Raw genomic sequence first — 20,595 nt, forward strand, 5'->3', positions numbered from 1 at the left:
TGTCATTGGCCTGATGTAGGATTACATGGGATTGTGAGGGCAGACATAGCCGTCGTCAAGGCTCCGCTCGACCACATCTGCCCATCACAACTGTGCACCAAGCACATTGTAATCCCTTTACATAAGAGTGTAGCGGAGGCTAAACGGGTTGGTTTTTTATGCAGTCTTTGGGTTGGATTCGTAGTATAAGTATTTATGATTGTGAGCTCGGTTCTCTGACTGTGCCTCCTAGATATATGCCGTATGCTGGTCATATCGATATCCTCTCCTCGCGGTAGGTCAAACAACTCTGCGTCTTCATCGCTGACAGACGAGGATACAATATTTCATACGTCTTATTCTTGTCGAGTTATTCTGCTTGGTACGCGCTAAGTAAGTTCGTGCTAAATAGGATAATAATGAATGAGAAGAGATCTCACGATTTGAATAAAATGCGAGAAAATCACTAAGAACTGAGAGCAATTGGCAAGTTCAAAGAAAACAGCAATCTTTGTGATAAGCAAAATATTACCAAAACTAATGTTATGTTAATGGCAGATATGAGAGTGAATTTTTAAAATCTAGACCATATTTACGGTAATGCCCATAAATTCTAATTTTTTTTGCTATGCAAATTCCGATAATGGATAAGCATCATCTATTCATTCTCTTACTGAAGATATAACTGCTGAAGCAAGAGGTGCAAGATTGAAGACACAGATAGACTATCGTATTTTCCACAATTGTTTCATGAGGATCTGATATCGAGCAACAGTTGCTCCCTCCGATTGTTGCACAGAAGGAAAAAACCTGAAATGTTGAGGGAAGTATTGGCAGAGTCTAAAAGCAAGTGAGCACTGCTGATAAATGTAATGTCACTGGAGCGGATGATACTACTGTGCTATTCTATGTCTACAGCTATACAGATATACCTCTCCCCTCCCCTCCCCCCCCGTTCCCCCTATCTAGTAACAGCGAACAATGGAGCATTTTATCCTGCATGTATACATCCTCAGCAAGTCCAGTTCAGTAGAGGAATCACAGAATTGATGCGCAGTGCTATAGACCTACACTGTTACCCCAATATCTATTTTAGACACTGGACTCGCATTCGTGGGGACGACGGTTCAATCCCACGTCCGGCCATCCTGATTTAGGTTTTCCGTGATTTCTCTAAATCGCCCCAGGCAAATGCCGGGATGGTTCCTTTGAAAGGGCACAGCCGACTTCCTTCCCCGTTCTTCCCTAATCCGATGAGACCGATGACCTCGCTGTCTGGTCTCCTTCCCCAAACAACCCCAACCCAATATCTATTGTTGGTGTGCAATGGGTTTCCTTCAGTCTTAAGAAAACATCACTGGGAGTCAGCATGTATTAAAGATACAACAATCGATCAAGACAGCTGGCTCCTTCAATACAACAAGACACGTTCTTATTAAACCTCTGACCAAATATACAACTCACTTTCAACTCGAAAGACTTGCACAAGGCGAACGGTCTACCCGACGGGAGGCCCTAGCCGCTCGGCATTTGCATTTCCATCTTACAACTCATTTGATGATTTTCTATCAGAAACGATTCACTATGACACCTCACAGTAACAAAGGTCTTCTGAATGTAGAGACTGACTGTTATGAATGGTTTATACAAGTGATTCTATAAAACTGTGAAAAAATTTAATAGGGAATATGGTATGTTATAATGAACGAGTCAGTATCGATGTATATAAGGTAATTAATGAAATTATATGAAAAATAATGGCGGACACATTGGATTGGTTGCAGATATCCGTAAGTCTGTGTCTCCTGAAGACAGCTTCGCGGACACATATTTCGCCACTTTAGTTGCCTTTGAAATTCAGTTCTGTGGTTGCATTCGATAATAGCGTGAACTTTAATACCTTGAATCCTGTATCAAATATGCGTGTCTGTTTTGTGTTTCAGGGCTCGGGAGGACGGGCGTTCTGATCGCTTGTTACCTGGTGTTCAGCCTGAGAGTCCGAGCCAACGACGCAATCAGATATGTCAGGCTGAAGAGGCCCAATTCTGTCCAGACGAGTGGCCAGATCACATGTGTTCAGGAGTTCGAACAATTTGTCTTCCCTCATAGTACAGTATTCTGTAATAAGTAAGACATAAGCTACACTTCCTACATGTCACTCTTTCAACTTGTCTTTGTAATCTCTATGCATGTTTCAAAATGTTAGGCGTTCTTACAATCTGTATCTCTAGCATGCTGGGTTTGGAACGGATCCGCAACTTTTTTATGATTACAAATAACCTTTATGAAAACCGCCTTAGGTAGCGCGGGAAGAACATTTATTTATTGATTACTGGTTTCGTACTGCTTGTGCATTATCAAATCAGGGATAAAATACAGGAGATGTCACTGTTTACAGCAATAAGGTTTACAAAACTGTATTACAATAGCAACTTAGGCTAATACTGTTCAAAAACAGATGACATACCATAATGTAAGTGTTGCGTTGCACCAGTCATGCAACTGGAAAATTGGCCTTAGAAGCAATAAGGCTACAGGGGCTCGACAAAAATATGGAAACACGAGAGAAATGCGTGCTGGAACATAAATGCGAATGTTAGCCAAGACGGCAGGTTACGGTGTTGCATTTGACTACGAACGTCACTTAAGTAATGCCCTCAATACGTTGCAAGTGTCAATCGTGGTCAGAATAGCGTTCTGTTTAGTTGTGAGTGCGTTAAGAGTATGTCGGAGCTAAGTGAAGTCGAACATTTTTTGTGCTTGTATGGTGGGTGCTTCCGTAGCTAAGGTGGCCGAAGTGTTTCGTGTTTCAAGAGGCACGATATCGAAGATTTAAACAGGGAAAGCGGAAAACATCATCCTCTAAGTTATAACGTGGACGGAAGTGTGTGTTGACTGATTGTGTCAGACTGTCGCTGGAGAGAATTGTTACAAAAAATAGGGGAACGACGGCTGCAAACGACGCTGCTGAACTGCATGTCGCACTTGCGAACCCTGTCAACACGAAAATAACGAAGGGAGCTGCATAAACAGGGAATTGCAGAGCGAGTTGGAATTTCAACACAGCTGTGGATGTCTTGGAAATATTCCCTCACTCTATCAGATTCATTGACAACTTCATTAAATCGATACCCTTTGTGCGGGACAGCTTTTCCTTGCTTCTTATTGATGATCCTAGGTTTGGCATATTTGGTGGGATTAGATCCTGCAACCCTACCGGATTTTATTTTCCCTTTCCTCCTATCGGTGGATACTAACACAGTTAGGATATTTGGTAGGAAGTCTTTTGCGTTGGAGATAGCTGAAAATTTCAAAATCTCAGCCCTGTTGTATGCTATGTCCTTAAACAAGCTGCGGAGGTGTTAGACTGGTGTGTGTGCTTGCAATACCATCATCAGAAACAATAAATTGATCACTAGGGAATTTGATGTTACGATCGAGTTTTTAAAGCACTATCTAATCCCTAAGTTTGTTCTCTCAGCTACACCAGGGCGGAGAATGTGCAGGAGAAGTGGGAGGAGAAGGAGGAAGGGTATGCTGTATGATAGGATAGAGACAACAACAACAAGACAGAGTCCATTGCGATGTATTGAGTAACATTAAACGCGACACATTTAAACCACGATCCAATCTGTAGTAGTAGCTGTTGTTGTCATGGCTAGATGTCAGAGATCGCTATCAGTCGGGAATTTGACTTCGCAACTGGGTTTTAAAAGTACTTTAGATTTCCTACATTGGTTCTCTCCAGTACATTCTGAAGGAAGAAGAGCCTACTGCATGATAGGATAGAGACAAAATCAAATACCACTGCAAGACAGGGTCCACTGTGATGTATTGAGAAGTACTAAACATTATACACTTAAACCCCAGTCCAGTCCACAGTAGTAGTAGATGTCAGAGATCGCTAAAACACTCACACATCCTGTGCACACACAGTGTGCCTGCCCCTTGTACACCGCCAGCACGAACACTCAGAGGCTGCAGAAAAGTGCCACGGTCATGTCGGCCAGAGTGCGCCACCCCAGCCATCGACTGCATCTGCAAGTGATTGTAGTGTTAGGAATTCGAATGTTACCAATATGTCTAGTGGCAACACTTGGCAGTGATCGACACTGAATCGCTCAGTTCTCCTTGGAGAGTACATGCAACACATATGACCGCAGAGACAGCCCTACACATGCTGAGTATTAGTTCGCTATGCAGCTATCCAGTGGGTTTCACCGCCGGGCTTGGCCCTGCAGCGAAGCCAGAACGTTTCTTTGTACCTGCCACTCACGAGAGCCTTGAGTCGAAAATGCCCATTCGTTCCAGTAACAGGCACCACATGACCCACACACCAAATGGTGTCATCCTAGGACACCAGCTACATATTTATCACTGTATTTACATTTAAATATTACGATTGAAGCCCGAATCGGATGACATGCGATAATGAACGGCGAAGTATTGGAAATACCGCCTCCTGACGGCTGATGTTCTGGAGATATCAGTATCTATATCCCTCTTACGATTGGACATAATCTTCCACGTATAATCCTTCTTCCCTCTTCCGGCTATCGATGCTTTGAAATTGCAATCTCCGACACCAAATCCATACCTCCCTTATGATCAGACATCTCCATTTTGTTTGCACATGTTGGAACAATGACCACAGTAACTTTACACTCTTACACAAACTTTATAAACCTGCCAACCACAGAGAATCTATCGCACATCCGCTACTAAGTATAATACTTCGCCAATAACTGGTTGCAGATGGCACCACCCAATACTGAGTGAAAATCCGTGCTGGATCGACATGCCTCATTTGTTTTTCTTGCGAACCAGTGTGCCTTTGGAAGAGAGGTGTAATGGTCTTATAAGCTGTTAAAAACACGAACGCAAAGACCATGTTACTGTCACCCTGCATGAGAAGTGGTCTTGGTTCTACAGGCACACACATGTATCACTAACGATATCCATGTGTTATAAATAGAGATATGGTATTTCTTCCTAATGAAGTGGTCTTTCACATAAATACCGCGATATAGAGACAGTGATCGCAGGGTGTGTATTAACAGACCAAAAGTGCAGGTCCACGTCGCCAGCCGTGTAAGCTCGTAATAAAATCCCCCTTATCACTGAAATTAGAAAGTGATTCGGATAAGGAATGTGGTATGAAGCCGATATTTGCAACTCCCTCTTGCCACTGTTAGATATTTCACACGCTAACACACAATATTAGTAGTGCATTCTATCTCGATACTATGTAGATAGTGTAACAGAGGTACTGCGATACATCCATCGGGTTATGGGCCAGGGAGGATGATGGTTGCCTGAGAATGATCACATACTGTACAGTAGATGATGTGCTATGTGAAAATCACTTAAAAAATGCAACCCTAGATTGAAGTCATAAGGAATGTACAAAATCCTGTCTCAATACTTTGGCTTTTCAGATCTATAGTGTTATACTTTTTGGTAGAAATGCTGTCTGCCATTTGGCATCAAGTCAATACATTCAACCAAATACTTGAGATGGATCCTATCGATACGCCTTTTAATGATTACAGTCACTGGGGAATCATATTCGTGGCACTCTCGTATCCCGAAACGAATCACCTTTTCCTAACTTTTCTCCTAAGGACCCCATACAGCAAAACTCCAGCGTGGTGTCAGACAGTTCCGCAGCAACTTGTAACGCTTCCTCAGTCTCTGCTGCGCCCTCCCAGCACCTTTGTCCATGTGATCAGACCAATTTAAGTCGAAACTGAGCAGAAGTGGGACAGCGCTGTATCTAAGACCTTCTGCATACCGCAGAGAAACAGGATGAGCTGAGTTAATGCAGCAGGACCGCGTTTTGACCATTCGATGGATATGAGAACATGATTTCATAGCTCTGCCAACCATGTACGATGTGTAATGCCTGCGCCAAATGAAGCTTTCTCCTGCAACACGAGGTAGTAGAACGGACAGTACGAGCAGTTGCGGTGGTGTTCCTTACTGGGAAAGTTAGAAAGACTCCACATCGTACGGAACTGGAAGAAGGACGAGGATTTTGTTACTGCACTGCACTGTGTTTCCAAACTACATACAGGTACTGAAGTCCGAAGGAGATCTCCATCCCTCAGGCTGCATTCATGTCTGTTACCCAAACATCCTCTCTATCCTCGTTATTTTGTAGCATCCAACAGAGAAAAACTATGATCTATAAAAACTCTACTAAAGTCACCTGGTAGAGAACTCCATAAGATATTAGTGTATCCATCTCTTCCAGTCTATCAGAAACAAATTCCGTCTGTGTGCTGACATTGAGCATATGTGGCGATCGCATTAAATGACAGGTATTGGTCCATTGGATCTGGTGGCCAGTGTCGATGTCGCTTGCACAGACCAATGTGAAGTTTCATCGCCCATACTGCAGGGGACCATCTCCCACAGACTACCAGTTGCAAGAGAGAGCCTCTGTGTCGTTCTTTCATAAGCAGTTTGGTACATTGTTTTTCTGCTGTAACACATACAAACAGTGTATGACCGCAGTTTTGTACACCGCCATACATTTTGTTTTCCCACCGTGGTTTTGAGGTCTGTATCAGGTGCTTAACTGACATTAGCATGTTTCGATCCACTGGCTCTAACAGAAAGCTGAATATTGTATGGTGTAAACTATTCTGCTCCCATAACACACACACGATGGTTGAAATAAAAGACAGAGACGGTGTTTCTTATTAACAAAAAATGTGGAAGACCTCAAAACATAAGGAAACTGGAGGAGTTTGCGACATCGTGGAGTGTTTCAAAACAGCTGTCCGAAGGTGATGACCTCTACATTTAGTCTCATATTCCACAGTGATGGGATAGCAGACGTCTCGGTGTTAAGTTTCGCTTGATTCCTCATATTAGATACATGTATGCGATTACTGTTTCGGTGCTGGCCATCTCCGGAAGGTGTTGCTCCCACCAACACTTCAAAAAAAATGGTTCAAATGGCTCTGAGCACTATGGGACTCAACTGCTGAGGTCATTAGTCCCCTAGAACTTAGAACTAGTTAAACCTAACTAACCTAAGGACATCACAAACATCCATGCCCGAGGCCGGATTCGAACCTGCGACCGTAGCGGTCTTGCGGTTCCAGACTGCAGCGCCTTTAACCGCACGGCCACTTCGGCCGGCCCTCCAACACTCTCTCCATCTCAGACAAGTGGTATCAGTCAATTATTATGTGATAATCAACAGCATATCAGTGGACAAATGGTTCAAATGGCTCTAAGCAGTATGGGACTTAACATCTGAGATGATCAATCTCCTAGACTTAGAACTACTTAACCCTAACTAACCTAAGGACATCACACACATCCATGCCCAAGGCAGGATTCAAGCCTACGATCGTAGCAGCAGCGCGGTTCTGGACTGAAGCGCCTAGAACCACTCGGCTACAGCTGCCGGCATCAGTGTACATATGGGGTGAAAAAGATACCATTGATATGGGACAATGTACTGTAATAAGCATTGCAGTTGATAGTGTGATCAATTTTAACAGTTTTACCAGTATTTCCGTAATTTTAACGCCAAACAATGACATAGTAGCATGGTTTCTAATTTCTGTATCATCGCTAAACCACCCCTCCACTACTTTGCATGTACCATATACCAGATTGCAAATGTAGGTAGATGACTGTGCAGTGTGTCCATTCATGGCTAATTCTCTAACACATACAAAAAAACTTTATCTGACAGCGACCTTTACCGATGTTGTTAGGTTGTCTACATATTTCTTGGACTTCCATCATAATACATAATTTACAATTACGGTTGCCCATCTTTCCCTATGTGGATGGGAGTCACATAGCATTCTCGCAGTCTTAGGATAAAACTGGAGATTGAAAGATGTCCCCACATTGTCTTTGACCAACCCTACCTACAACACTGTCTCCAATTTAATTTGCAGCTGACCAGAAGAAGGATGGTATTGTACCCACTCCATTCCAAGTCTCGTGAAGGAACAGAGTGAGCTGAGTCTGTAACTGATGTTCAACAAAGACTGTTCCAGACCAGTCTTACTCACAGCACCCATCCAAGTGCACAAGACTCTCCAGATTCGCACTTGCCGAGGAGGTTAACGCCCCATAACGGTGTATAGTAGATATGAGAGTGTTGTGATGACATAACAGATGGTTAAGAAGAAACTTGTGGTTTATTCATGATGGAGCTCCAGACGGATGGAGTTTGAAACATTTTATGTAAATAAACTGTACTATCATTTCTGAAGTACTGTTCCTTTGTGTGGTGTCCATATCAATAATATATCAGAAAGAGGAAATTATCATGGAACATAAACACATTCTAAGGGCTATACAGTTCTGCACTTAAACGTGCTACAATGCTAGAGCTGTGCAGTTTCCGACCTATTAATTGTGTGGAATGCAATACTGTTAATACTTCAGTGTAAGGAATATATTTCCAGTGCATGACATACATTCTCCCTGCAAGTTATCCTACGATAAACTATGGTGACAAACTGTAAGATGATAAAACAGCTACCATGCACACCAAACATAATATCGATTCTTAGTAACACAAACACTACATAGGTTTCTGTATGGTTAATTGCCCATCCAGTGTATTCACCATGATGTCCGGAGTCCAACTGGCATAGTTCATAACACCACCATGAGAGTGCTCTATCGACCCTCCCACTCACCCCTCTTGTGACATAATCCAAGATAGTGGTCTGGGGAAAAATGGCAGGAAATGGAATCAGTATGCATCTAGCTACTGGACTGGGAGGATGGACATAGTTGTTTACTGTGTTCAATGGACAAGATTTCTGCGCTGGAGAAGGAGGAGTATATTTGTTGTAATTATGCATCTGAGGACTGTGTCGATAGCAATGATATTTGGTGAAAATGAATACATGTCATGAAATAATGAATGTGGGCTGAGTTAAGCACCACAATTCATGCTGATAAATGTGTGTGCTGTAACTGCAGATCATTCTATAAAAGTCCAGTCAGTCAGTTTTCTGAAGCACAAGAGGCAAGACAATCGCCCACTCTGGCGCAAGCAACCATGTGTACAAATGAGGAAATCAAATGGCTCTGAGCACTATGGGACTTAACATCTGAGGTCATCAGTCCCCTAGAACTTAGAACTACTTAAAACTAACTAACCTAAGGACATCACACACATCCATGCCCGAGGCAGGATTCGAACCTGTGACCGTAGCGTTCGCGCGGTTCCAGACAGAAGCGTCTAGAACCGCTCGTCCACATTGGTCGTCTACAAATGAGGAAATGCTGGTGATAAGCAGCGATGAATTTAATAAGTGTACTACATGCAAGCACACAGCTGAAGACTGTGTCCATAGCCTCCTACACAGTGAGTGGAAAGAAAAGGTAATGGACGAGCATGTGACGAATACTTTTCGACAAATAATGGCAATGCAATGGGACAGTATGAACAAGTATTTCAGTACTCACACAGATAGATGCTTTTGCTGGAACTGCCTACATTTTTTGAAGTTGCCTAACACCCCACATTAACTTCGTCGTATTACACGATGAACCATAGGTGTTCACCTTGAGGTTTGGAGACCAACTTACCTGGTTCACAATACAACCACCAGAGTGACATAGTCCAAGATGGCAGTCCAGAAAAAAAGGGTGGAAACCAACAGGAACCCTCAATCTGGTCACGTTATGGGCTTCAGTCAATAGGATGGCAGTATCTGGTGAGTGGATATAGTGCAGGATCAACAGCTCTGTGGTTTCAGTCTCACTCAGTCAGCAGGCAGCAGCAGCGGCAGCAGCAGCAGCAGCAGAAGAAGAAGAAGAAGAAGAAGAATAAGAACCATGAAGCGTCAACAGCAGTCACGATCCAGGACAGCTCTGCAGAACAGGAAAAAAGGAAAAGTAAATATCCCATATCACATCTTTGTCTGCAGTTAGCATTATTATTGTGATTGGGTGTTTTTGTCTCATGGTCTGTATGTAACGCTTCCTCTCTTTGTTCAGCAGGAGCCTTCGACACAATCAAGCCAACAGGAGCGAGCGCCAACATGTCGACCTCTGCCGCATCTGGACCTACAGCAACCTCAGCTTCCATCCTGTCCAGACCCGCACCGACGTGTGGACCTGTGGTAGCAACAAACTCCAGCATGTCTGAACCTGTAGCGAACACGTGGTATCCTGTAGGGCACATAGCCCACTTGATGGAGCAGAACACAGAGTTGTTATTGTCTGTCCCATTCATCGATTTGTGTGATGAGGATGCGTAGTCTGCTCCCAACACAATGAATGCTGCTGGCGGTCCTAAACAACAGCAGGCTGGAGAACAGGATTGGTCACCAACATACGAACCATCCCAGCAGAGCATCCCTGTGCTAGTGCAGCCACAGCGTGCAGATGCTGTGGATAAGAAGGTATCAAGCGTACCCATGCTTTTCAGTTCTACATACAATTTAACTTCTAGTGGAACAAAACATGTAAATGTCGTTATAAAAGCACATCATGACTTGGGCTTGCATGAGAGAACAGAAATTGAAAACACATCGAAGGGTGTTAAAGTGCCTAATTCCGAGTTCAGCCGGGGCGAAATATGTCGTGCAGAGCGCTACATCAATGAGCAGATGACCACAGAGTATTATACAACTGGAACGCCCCCCCCCCTCCCCCCCCCTCCCCCCCCCCCCCCGGACATTCACCTTACAGGTGTGACACTATCTATTACAACAGTGTGTGATGACTGCACTACGTGTGATATCTGGTGACAAAAGCATTTAGCTACAGCACGCCTCAATTATGAATTTATACTATGTTAATGTGGGGTGTTAGGCAACTGGAGAGACTGAGTCGTTGGCTGCCGAGCATAGACTCCGCATACGATGATGTTGTAACCTTTCTACGTGTGCGTAGTGTACGTGTTGACGACTTGGAGCAGTACCTTTGTTTGCACATGAACGCAGAGCCAGAAGAGAAACAGGTTAAATGTGCGTGTGAAAAATCTGAGTATTGTGAAGCACCCATCAGTTTGAAGGAGATACGCACATAAATTATTGCATATCAAAAAGCTTTGTTTGGGAAATACTGTATGGGTGCCAAGAACAAGATAAAGAAATAATGTGGTGATTCTTTTGAAATACTGCATCTGATATATGATACTTAAATAAATAATGTGTGTGTATAATATAATCTCATCCTGTGTGTGTGTTTTATTTCATACCTCTCTCATTATAGTCCAAGTATCAAAGTATTACAATAACTAATATCATTATTTTCAATGCTGCACCTATATTCATGCACCAGTAAACTGCCTCAAACATCTGCTCACCAGTCATTGACAAAATGAGTGATGAAGTTACTCTTCATGGGTGAAATATATAGCTGAATTCTCTGTGTAGCTAATATAGCTCAATTGGTTAAGTGATGGAGCTATAGTGGCTACACTTACTGTTACCACCCTTACAAGTGTATCTTTCTATATAGGCCAACTACTTGTCAGTACCTGACGTAGTCGGTATCGTGGCAGGGTGGGTGAAACATCCTCATCACAAGGATTTTGTTACCGGTGACTGGTCCTGTGAAGATGCAAAAGAAGACCTGAAGAAGGAGAAGAATGTAATACTCCTTACTGATAGTATACGATCAATTATTGTAGGTCCATCCAATTGTGGCAAGACTAATGCCCTCATGACGCTGCTAACACATGTAGGTTGAGTCCGATTTGAACATGTTCGTGTATTCTCAAAAACACTGTTCCAGCCCAAGTATCAGCTACTACAGGAAATATTGTGGGTGTAAAAGGCGTTACATACACGACATTCGGTGAAAGCGGTGAGATCCCTCCACCTGAAAAAGCAAAACCAAACACTGTCTTCATATTTGACGATGTTGCTGAGGAAAACCAAGATCAAATTCGAAAATATTTCTGTTTCGGTCGTGATATGGGTTCTGGTGTATCGTATCTAAGCCAATCATATTCCAGAATCCAGAAACAGCTGGTTAGGAATAATGCAAACCTCATTATAGCCTTCAAACAAGACAATCTGAATTTAAAACACATTTACCATGCACATGTAGGAACTGATATATCGTTCAATGATTTTGTAAAGATATGCGCCGATTGCTGGAACCATTCACAGTATGGGTTGATCGTTATTGATAAAACAAGAAAATTGAATGATGGTAGGTACAAGTGAAACTTCCAACAGTTTCTGTGTATATAGCCCGGTAAGAGAGGTGAGTACATCAGAATACGTTGCATTATGGAAAAATTCGCTCGCATGTCTAGCTCTCAACCCGAAAGATTGGGTGTACATAAACACAACATTCGTTTGTAAATGGATGCGAAAATTCAGGCTATCGTGTATGAAGTTGGAGGTATGCGCAGAATGATCAATGCATTAAATGAGTCAGTTAATGAAACAAGTCAGAAAGCAACCGACTTAACTGAAAAGGTTGAGGCTGTTAAGGGTAAAATAGATGTAGAGGCCCTTGTTATTGAGAAGGGGGAGCAGGCACATAATAAGAGTAAGAAGAGCGTATATATAAAACCTCACACTGCAGAGACGTCTGATTAGTATACACCGAGATGTCAACGAAGCAGAAAGTCACTCAGGCGCGGAAAGCCGCTTAAGAGAAATTACAGCTCCTAATGTTAGGGCATATGGATCGACAGCAAACACTAAAAGAGACATTTAGGCCGGTTACTAAATCTCTCAGGTAGCTCTCAGCAGAAACAAAACCACACGATAACGATGGTGCTGCCATTGACGAATTCATTATCCGTCACGCCCCTGGCCAGATAGGTAGGACATTCGACGTCAACCGGGAAGACCGTACATGTTGGGCACGCAGCCTAGGAATGTAACTGATGACACAATACAGACTGGTGATAAGCGGTTTGAGAGAACACCTGGCTTAATGAATCATATTTTCCTAAGACCCACGAAAAAACCCATAAATTATTCAGTTAATGATAGGGAAATGTACCGTGAAATACCACATTTGACTGATGTACGTAAGATCGCAAAAAGTCTGAGCAACATGAAATACAAAACCTTTATAAAACCATTACTTGATTGTGAAAACAACAACAGCACCAGCAGCGGCGATGTATTGACATTGAGCATAAAACAATGAACAGTCGAATCCCGCAGTATATATATTATAACGACCCCAGCGAGCTAATAGGTCGATTATGGATGTGTTTGAGCTTAGTGAGAGAGGTATCATCGAGTAAGTATGGAGACAGTAATTCGAGAACTGCACAAACCAGCGCACAAAACATAGCCTGGTAGACATGTTATGATTAAAGGTTTGGATGATTTATGGCAGGCTGATCTTGTAGATAGGAGGGAATATTCACATGAGAATAATGGATTCAAATATATTTTAATGGTTGCTGATACATACTCCGAATTGGCCTGGTTAAAAACAGGTAGAAATGTTGCGGATGTGTTTGAGCGTTTGCTACAGACAGGGACGAATCGATGCCCAGATATCCTCCAAACTGATCACGGTGGAGAGTTTTAAAATAGGTATTTCAAGACAGTGATGCAGCAGTATGGAAAACATCACTACGCAATATTCACTCACCTGAAGTCAAGTATCGTGGAGCGTCTGAAAAGTACAATAAAAGGTCAAATGTGGACGCGTTTTAATCTTCGAGGCTCATAAAAATGTACAGATATCCTCCCAGAAATAATTACTCAGTATAATCAAACCAAAAATAGCACAATAGAAATGAGATCAATTGATGTTCGTGATAATGGACTAATGGATACGGTGGACAATCGCATTAAAATGCTGGATCCACGCAGACAGAAATTTAATGTAGGTGATTTGGTACGTATCTCAAAACACAGGACAGCATTTGATAAATCATACCTACCGAACTGGTCAACAGAGATATTTACAGTTTCAAAGGTGCAAAGATCGAATCCTAGAAGTTATATCTTGAAGGATAATAAAGGTGAAGGAATTTCACCTTACTTCTACACCGAGGAGGTGCAAAAAAGCTCAGAACCGTAAGCGTTTCTCGTGGAGAGAGTCAAAGGACGTCGGGGAAATAGAGCGCTAGTCAAAGGGCTTGGTTTTCCTGCAGCACAAAACAGTTGGATTGATGCTAACGATTTGCTACATAATGGGGTGCGCTGTCCACAACCACAGCAGTAGCATAACATGCGTGCTAGGAGACGCAATAGAGGATGTGTTGGTATTCTAGACAAACTGCTAGTTGAATTACACATTCCGGGATATAACTACTATGGACCTGGTAAAAGCTTCAGAAACACTTGGCACCATGTGATACGGGAGTTAATCTGCTCGACGAAGCGTGTATGGAACGCGACGTTGCATCGCTGCAAATAAAGAACTCCCAAATCGTACATTGCACATAGGATTTTAGCTGATAAGGATAAGGCGATACACAGAAGAAAGAATATTGATATAGGCCAACGCATTGCGGCATTTGCAGTTGATAAAACCAGGCGTGGAAAAATTAAGTTGCGTTTAGGAGTGATGAATTGCAAGCGAGTTAAAAATGCTGCTGTTGTGCACTAAACAAGAAGAAGAAGGGTGGGAAGCAGAGCTGTTAGAAGAACTGTGATCTTACTGCGATGTATGCAGCTAAAAACGCTCTGAAGCAGAAGGGTGCGGGAAGATGAACAAGAAGAAGAAGCAGAGGATTGGTTAAAGCACCTCTACCAATAACCAAGACGTCTGGTGGTTTTCTTCCATTCCTCATGCCTCTCTCGGCGGTAGGGTCCCTCACTGGTGGTGCTGAAATTATTGTTCGAACAGTGAAGAAAGCGCAAAACTCCCAAGCGCAGTTAAAAGAAGCAAGACGACATAACCGCATAATGGAAGCCGCAGCCATCGGAAAAGGACTATACTTGAAACCCTACAGGAAAGGGCTTGGTCTGTTCATAAATGTTTTAGAGAAAAGCCCATTAGTAGTGCTACCACATCACTCACTTACAAATACAGATCTTCTTAAGTTTGTTAGGAAAAAATTCAGCATTCCAAGATTCCGTGTCGTGTTTATGCGGAATACATTACCGGAGACAATGTGGAAAACTGGTGAACGTGGTATTGTGAATTTAGGTGTTGCTAGAGGTCCTGGCACCCACTGGGTGTCACATGTTATGAAAAACGCAAATACTATCTGCTATTTCGACTCATTTGATGACTTGCAACTGCCAGAAGAATTAAAACGATACTTCACTCGCAGAAGGCGTGTGTTCTACAATTTTTGGCACTATCCGGACTCTAATACACACCTCTACGAACATCTATGCATCATGTTACTCTTGACGTTTACAAAGACGAAGAAAAATATTTAAGGAAGAGGTTTAAACATTCCTTCATCAGTTGATGCTCACGTGCAATGTCGTACACTTTGACTTTAAAACAACGATCGTCTGTATTACGTCAAATTACTTCCCGCCAATTGAATTAAGCATTGGTGAATGGAGTACTGCATTGATTGGACTGGAGTCGTACAACAGCATCGCAAATGTCACCGAGGCTAACAATAAACTGCATCTGGATATTAATGGTGAAAAAGACATTGTGGAAATACAACCTGGTGCGTACGATAATAACGATTTAAAGGAAGTCTTAAAACAGTCTGGAAAAGGTATTGAGCTAGGCGCAAAAATCAGTACACTTAAATCTGAAATAAGGACTGTGAATGCAACGATTGATTTCAAACAGAAATGTTCAATAGGGTGCCTACTGAGCTTCGAAAAAGGACAGGTTTTGAAGAAGGCTCCAAGTACATTTTACAAGTCAGATCAGACTGTGGACATACTGCCCGTCAGCTCAATCCTAGTCGAGTGTAACATTGCAACGAATTCCTATCTCAATGACATTCTGATTCATACTATTTACGGATTATTCCCCTCAGTTGCATCAGTGTATTAAGATTATTGAGACACACACCAATGCACTATACCTTCCAGTGACGGTTCAGGCATTGGACTATTAGGAGTTCCGTATTGTGGACTACAATAATCAACTTGGTGACTTTCGTGGTGAGGAAATCACTGTACGATTATACCTAAGGCAGGATGGGCGTACAGAATTAAACCAACCAGTGTACGCAATCCACTGCATGTCACTTCACTGCCGAACCGCAAAGTAATAACACGTGCGAGCTGCGAGTTGGCTTGAAACCTCGCAATGGTGTCCTCACTCAAGATAACTAGTCCAGTAGAGTATAATGAGCAAATTAGACATCAGGAATACTTCTCGCATAAACCTCATAAACTACATTTAATAATAATGATGAAATTAAGATTATCATCCGGCACCAAGACGCACTGACGCTTCCATGCAAGAGTTTCATGTATTTGGAGGTATCATTCAAGAAAACCAACGGCAGCGCTACAGTTGGATCCAAGCTTACACATTACGCTTTAACATTCCTGTTTCAAGAGATACGTTGTGAACTCAATGGGTCTGAGCTCGACCGTACACGCAATGTCGGCATAAAGTCAACCCTTAACACATATGTCTCCTCATCACCCACGGATTTGAATGTTTTAGAAAATGCGGGATGGTTCACAGACGATCCGGCGATTAGAGAAGTTAAAGAGCACAAGCGATTTACTGCACTCATACCTATAAAAATATTTATGGGCTACTTTGAGGACATGAGGCAGATTGTTATGAATGCTAAACAGGAGCTCATTCTCGTGCGGACTGCGACGGATAAAAACTTATACATTCAAGGAGCTCAAGAGGAGAATATGATCACAATCAGAAAGATAATATGGAAAATGCCTCACATCAGTGTATTAGACGAGGAGCATCTGGAGCTTTTAAAAGTCCTGAATTCCGGTACATGTCTATCACTAACATTTCGTTCTTGGAAGATTTTCGAGTACCCAGTGCTACCGACTATAAGTAGACAAACATGAGCTATTATAGCCTTTTCGCAGCTGGAGACACCTAGATTCATCATACTTGCGTTTCAGACTGATAGAAGAGGGAATGTAGCAAATGATTCCACTGTACATGCCAACTGCAAGTTAACTAATGCCAGAGTCTACGTGAATTTAGAATTCGACCCATATGACAATTTACCATCAGTGGGATGAAAATGTATACGGTCTAGAATATGACAGGTATGCGAGCTTTCGTGCTTCTTACAATGAAAGTGCTGAAGGAGGAGGGTGTCTACTCAGTCCATGGAAATTCGAGGAGCTATCACCTGCCATGGTAACAGACTGCTCTAAACAGAACGAGATAATTAAGTCAGGACCTATAGATGGACGAATTGAATTCGAATCTTTAGCAAATTTCCCAGAACACACTACCGCATACGCTCTAGTTATACATGACCGTGTGATCAACTACTGTCCACTCAGCAGTGTTGTGCAATGAGCTGTATAAATGGACAGGTACTGTGCAATACCTAGAGCATTCCACAATGGCATCTCAAGGCGTGAACATCATTGCAGACGCTCAGGGTTTCTGTGATGGTGAGCGTAGACAGTTCATATTTAAAGATATTGCATTCGTAGGGTACACAGAAGATGCAAGAATAATAGAGACATTCTCAGCAAACATTGCATCAACTGAGGTCTTTTAAGGGTGTGAAGTGTGCTAAATCATGGAGGAGTGCAAAGTGGTTGACACATTTCTACCATGGAATTCACTGGGATGATCCGGACATAGACTGTAAAGATATGGTAACGTCACTTCGATTATTCAACAACACAGACACCATTATCTAAATGAATGGGAAGGACAAGATCTCATGGATGCATCGAATCTTCAACTTTACTACTATCCAAGACCTGGAATTCTGTGGGTCTCGTGCTCTCCATCGACTCAAGAAGAAGATGTGTGAAAATAGTGTTGCAGTGTCTGCTTATGAAATGTGAAGTTACTTATAATTTGGATGAGAACTAAATGAATTTTTACCTCAGAATATATGTGTGATTTCTCTTCACCTGGCCATGCGGTCTCAGGCGCCTCCTTGTCACAGTTCGCGAGGCTTACCCCATTGGAGGTTCAAGTCCTCCCTCGGGCATGAACATGTGTGTTGTCCTTTGCATAAGTTAATTTAAGTCAGATTAAGTAGTGTGTAAGCTTAGGGACCGATGACCTCAGCAGTTTGGTCCCACAAGATCTTACCACAAATTTCCAAAATATTCTCTTCACCGTGTTCCCGCTTTTATGGGTACAGTTTTACCCAGATACTATATCTGTGGTTTTCTTCAAGCACATGAGATATAATTTTACACATGTTTGCTCTATGTCCTTGCAAGCAGATGCGGTCACATGCCCCCTGCTCCCATAATCCAAAGTGCGCGATAGGTGTAATTCCAGGCAAGCATTCTATATATTTTGTTATCTTCCATCTTAAACTTCACCTCCTTAATAGCACTCTGCTTCAGAAAAACTAGTGTCATTTGCGACCTGCACAGCATTTATGTATATACATAATACAATAGGCGATAGTTTCTTTCTGTAAATAACAACAAAGATGTATGGTAACGAATTTTTTTCGTTTATTCAGCTGCCACAAACACAATTCAGTTCAGTTCCTGAGGTACAATAAAGTTCTTGAGGTGCAATTTGGCTCTGCTATTCCAATGCAGAGATACGCTATAGCAGTAACACTGGTCGAGAATATTTTTTCCAATTTTTTTTGCAGTAGCACTGGATGAGAGTGTTTGCAATTTTTTTTTATAAATCTACGCTATAAACTAATGTGGAGATACTTTGCTACAGTTAAATTCCATAGTTCCAGTGGCATAGCTTTAAGAATAATTCTGACAGACTGTGCACACTTGGAACCTAATTCCAACAGCTCCAATAGCAAAGGTTTTTACAATATATATATATATATATATATATATATATATATATATATATATATATATATATATATATATACAAAAACTATTATGACTTGGATGGCTAGTGGCAGGTGAAAAACTTAAAAATATTCCACTTACAAGACGCACTTGGTGCATAGGTATATATTTACAGGCTGCACATATGTTACATATGAATAAATAAATATACAAATATCTTTTTTGTTTATGCTTTTTTAATATTTTTGTTTACACTTCTTTAACTTTTTTTCCACACACATGGTGTGCGTATATGTATATAAATATGGTCTATGTGTGTGTAACACACGTGTACAAAGTACACATAAATATCTACACCACACATACATACATACACACAAAAACACACACACACACTAAAATTATTTACACTCTGATAAAAGGGTCATACTACTACTATGCAGACACTCTCTCTCTCTCTCATTCATTCTCTCCCTCTCACTCAATTACAGTCCCCACCCCCTATCTCGCTACAAGTGAGCTGTATGAATATGGGAGAGTTTCAGTCTCATCGTTACAAATGACCCTTTTCTCATCAGGAGGTGACAGGCCTATTTTACACTGCAGCACAATGTAGACATCGTGCCCTCCCAATTGAATACTAGTCTGCCGTACCACATGCGGCGGCTGCGGTGCAGCACCGCGAACATTGCTGCACAGGCACTGCAAATAGTCTTCAATAGTGGGAGCAGTCGATGCCATACAATGCACACCTTTAGCCCAACTCTGGGTGGCACCTTCCAATGTGCGATACGCGTACATTTTTGATCGGAGACCTACAAACTCAACAATCGGCAATCCATTCGCCTCATTCTTCACAAGGCCTATAACCTTCTTGTTTTGTGGAACAGAATCGTAAGGATTATCGGTTGTATATGAGGATGTGTCAAATTCATTATCGTGGAACCTCATTACTTCAAATGGATTGCAGTTCTTCACCCAATACATGAAGCTATCTGTATCCATATAAAGTAATTTAGGATCTGCGAAATGAGTTTTCGCAGACATGCGCTACATGTGGAGTTTGGATAGGTCTAGTGTGCACATCCCTACATAAACAGGTTTCATAAACAATACTGCAGTTTTCACGATCACCACAGCAACAAAGTTCTTATTGGCTTTGGTGTCCTGCTTAAAATTTGGTCAGTCAATGCATTTTCTTACGCCATAACGCCAGTTGCATTCGGTTATAATCAAAATTTCACGTCATTCCTCAAATTTTCCATTGTTTTATCGAAAACTGAATTATTCATTAATTTGCAAAAATCTTTCTCAAAGTCTCATGTCACGGAAGCACTCTGTCTCGTATTCAAATCAATATACTCCTTCAACTAGGACTGCTTGAAGGAGATAGCCCAGGTGATTCTAACCAGCTCTGTCCCCAAGCTGAGACACTGCTGGAGATTACGAAAATGAATAATGTATCTCCACTTATTCCCCAGCGTTGTCATCAGTTTTTGGGTGGAGCCTCCTTGCGGAACTAGTTGCTCTAGACACAGCAGCAAATCGGCATGCGCGTCACGCAAACTAATAGGGTATATGAGTTCTACCTCCATCACATATCCTACATCAGAATCAGCCGCCATACCTCCAATGATTTTTCCACCTAATCCCTTGCATTTGTCTTCGGTCACCCATCGAAACTCACCAACCGGCAGTGATTGCTGGATGGCATGCCCGTATAAGTTATTTACGTACTGGTACATTATGTAACTCGAATCAAGGGATGCCTTGAACCTGTCACCCATACATGGGTTCTTTGCCT

The 20,595-nt window shown here is 42.1% G+C and overlaps 1 protein-coding gene across 1 annotated transcript in view; it reads left to right on the plus strand.

Moving 5' to 3' along the window:
• The window catches only part of LOC124556234 (protein tyrosine phosphatase domain-containing protein 1-like), a 375,836-nt gene that overhangs the window by 147,480 nt on the left and 207,761 nt on the right, over positions 1-20,595 (plus strand). Inside the window, exon 5 of the mRNA XM_047130223.1 lies at positions 1,923-2,106. Within this exon, the coding sequence (XP_046986179.1) occupies positions 1,923-2,106 (184 nt within the window). The remainder of the gene's footprint in view (positions 1-1,922; positions 2,107-20,595) is intronic.

The sequence above is a fragment of the Schistocerca americana genome, chromosome X (genome assembly GCF_021461395.2).
Source record: "Schistocerca americana isolate TAMUIC-IGC-003095 chromosome X, iqSchAmer2.1, whole genome shotgun sequence".
In the NCBI taxonomy this organism is placed as follows: Eukaryota; Metazoa; Arthropoda; class Insecta; order Orthoptera; family Acrididae; genus Schistocerca; species Schistocerca americana.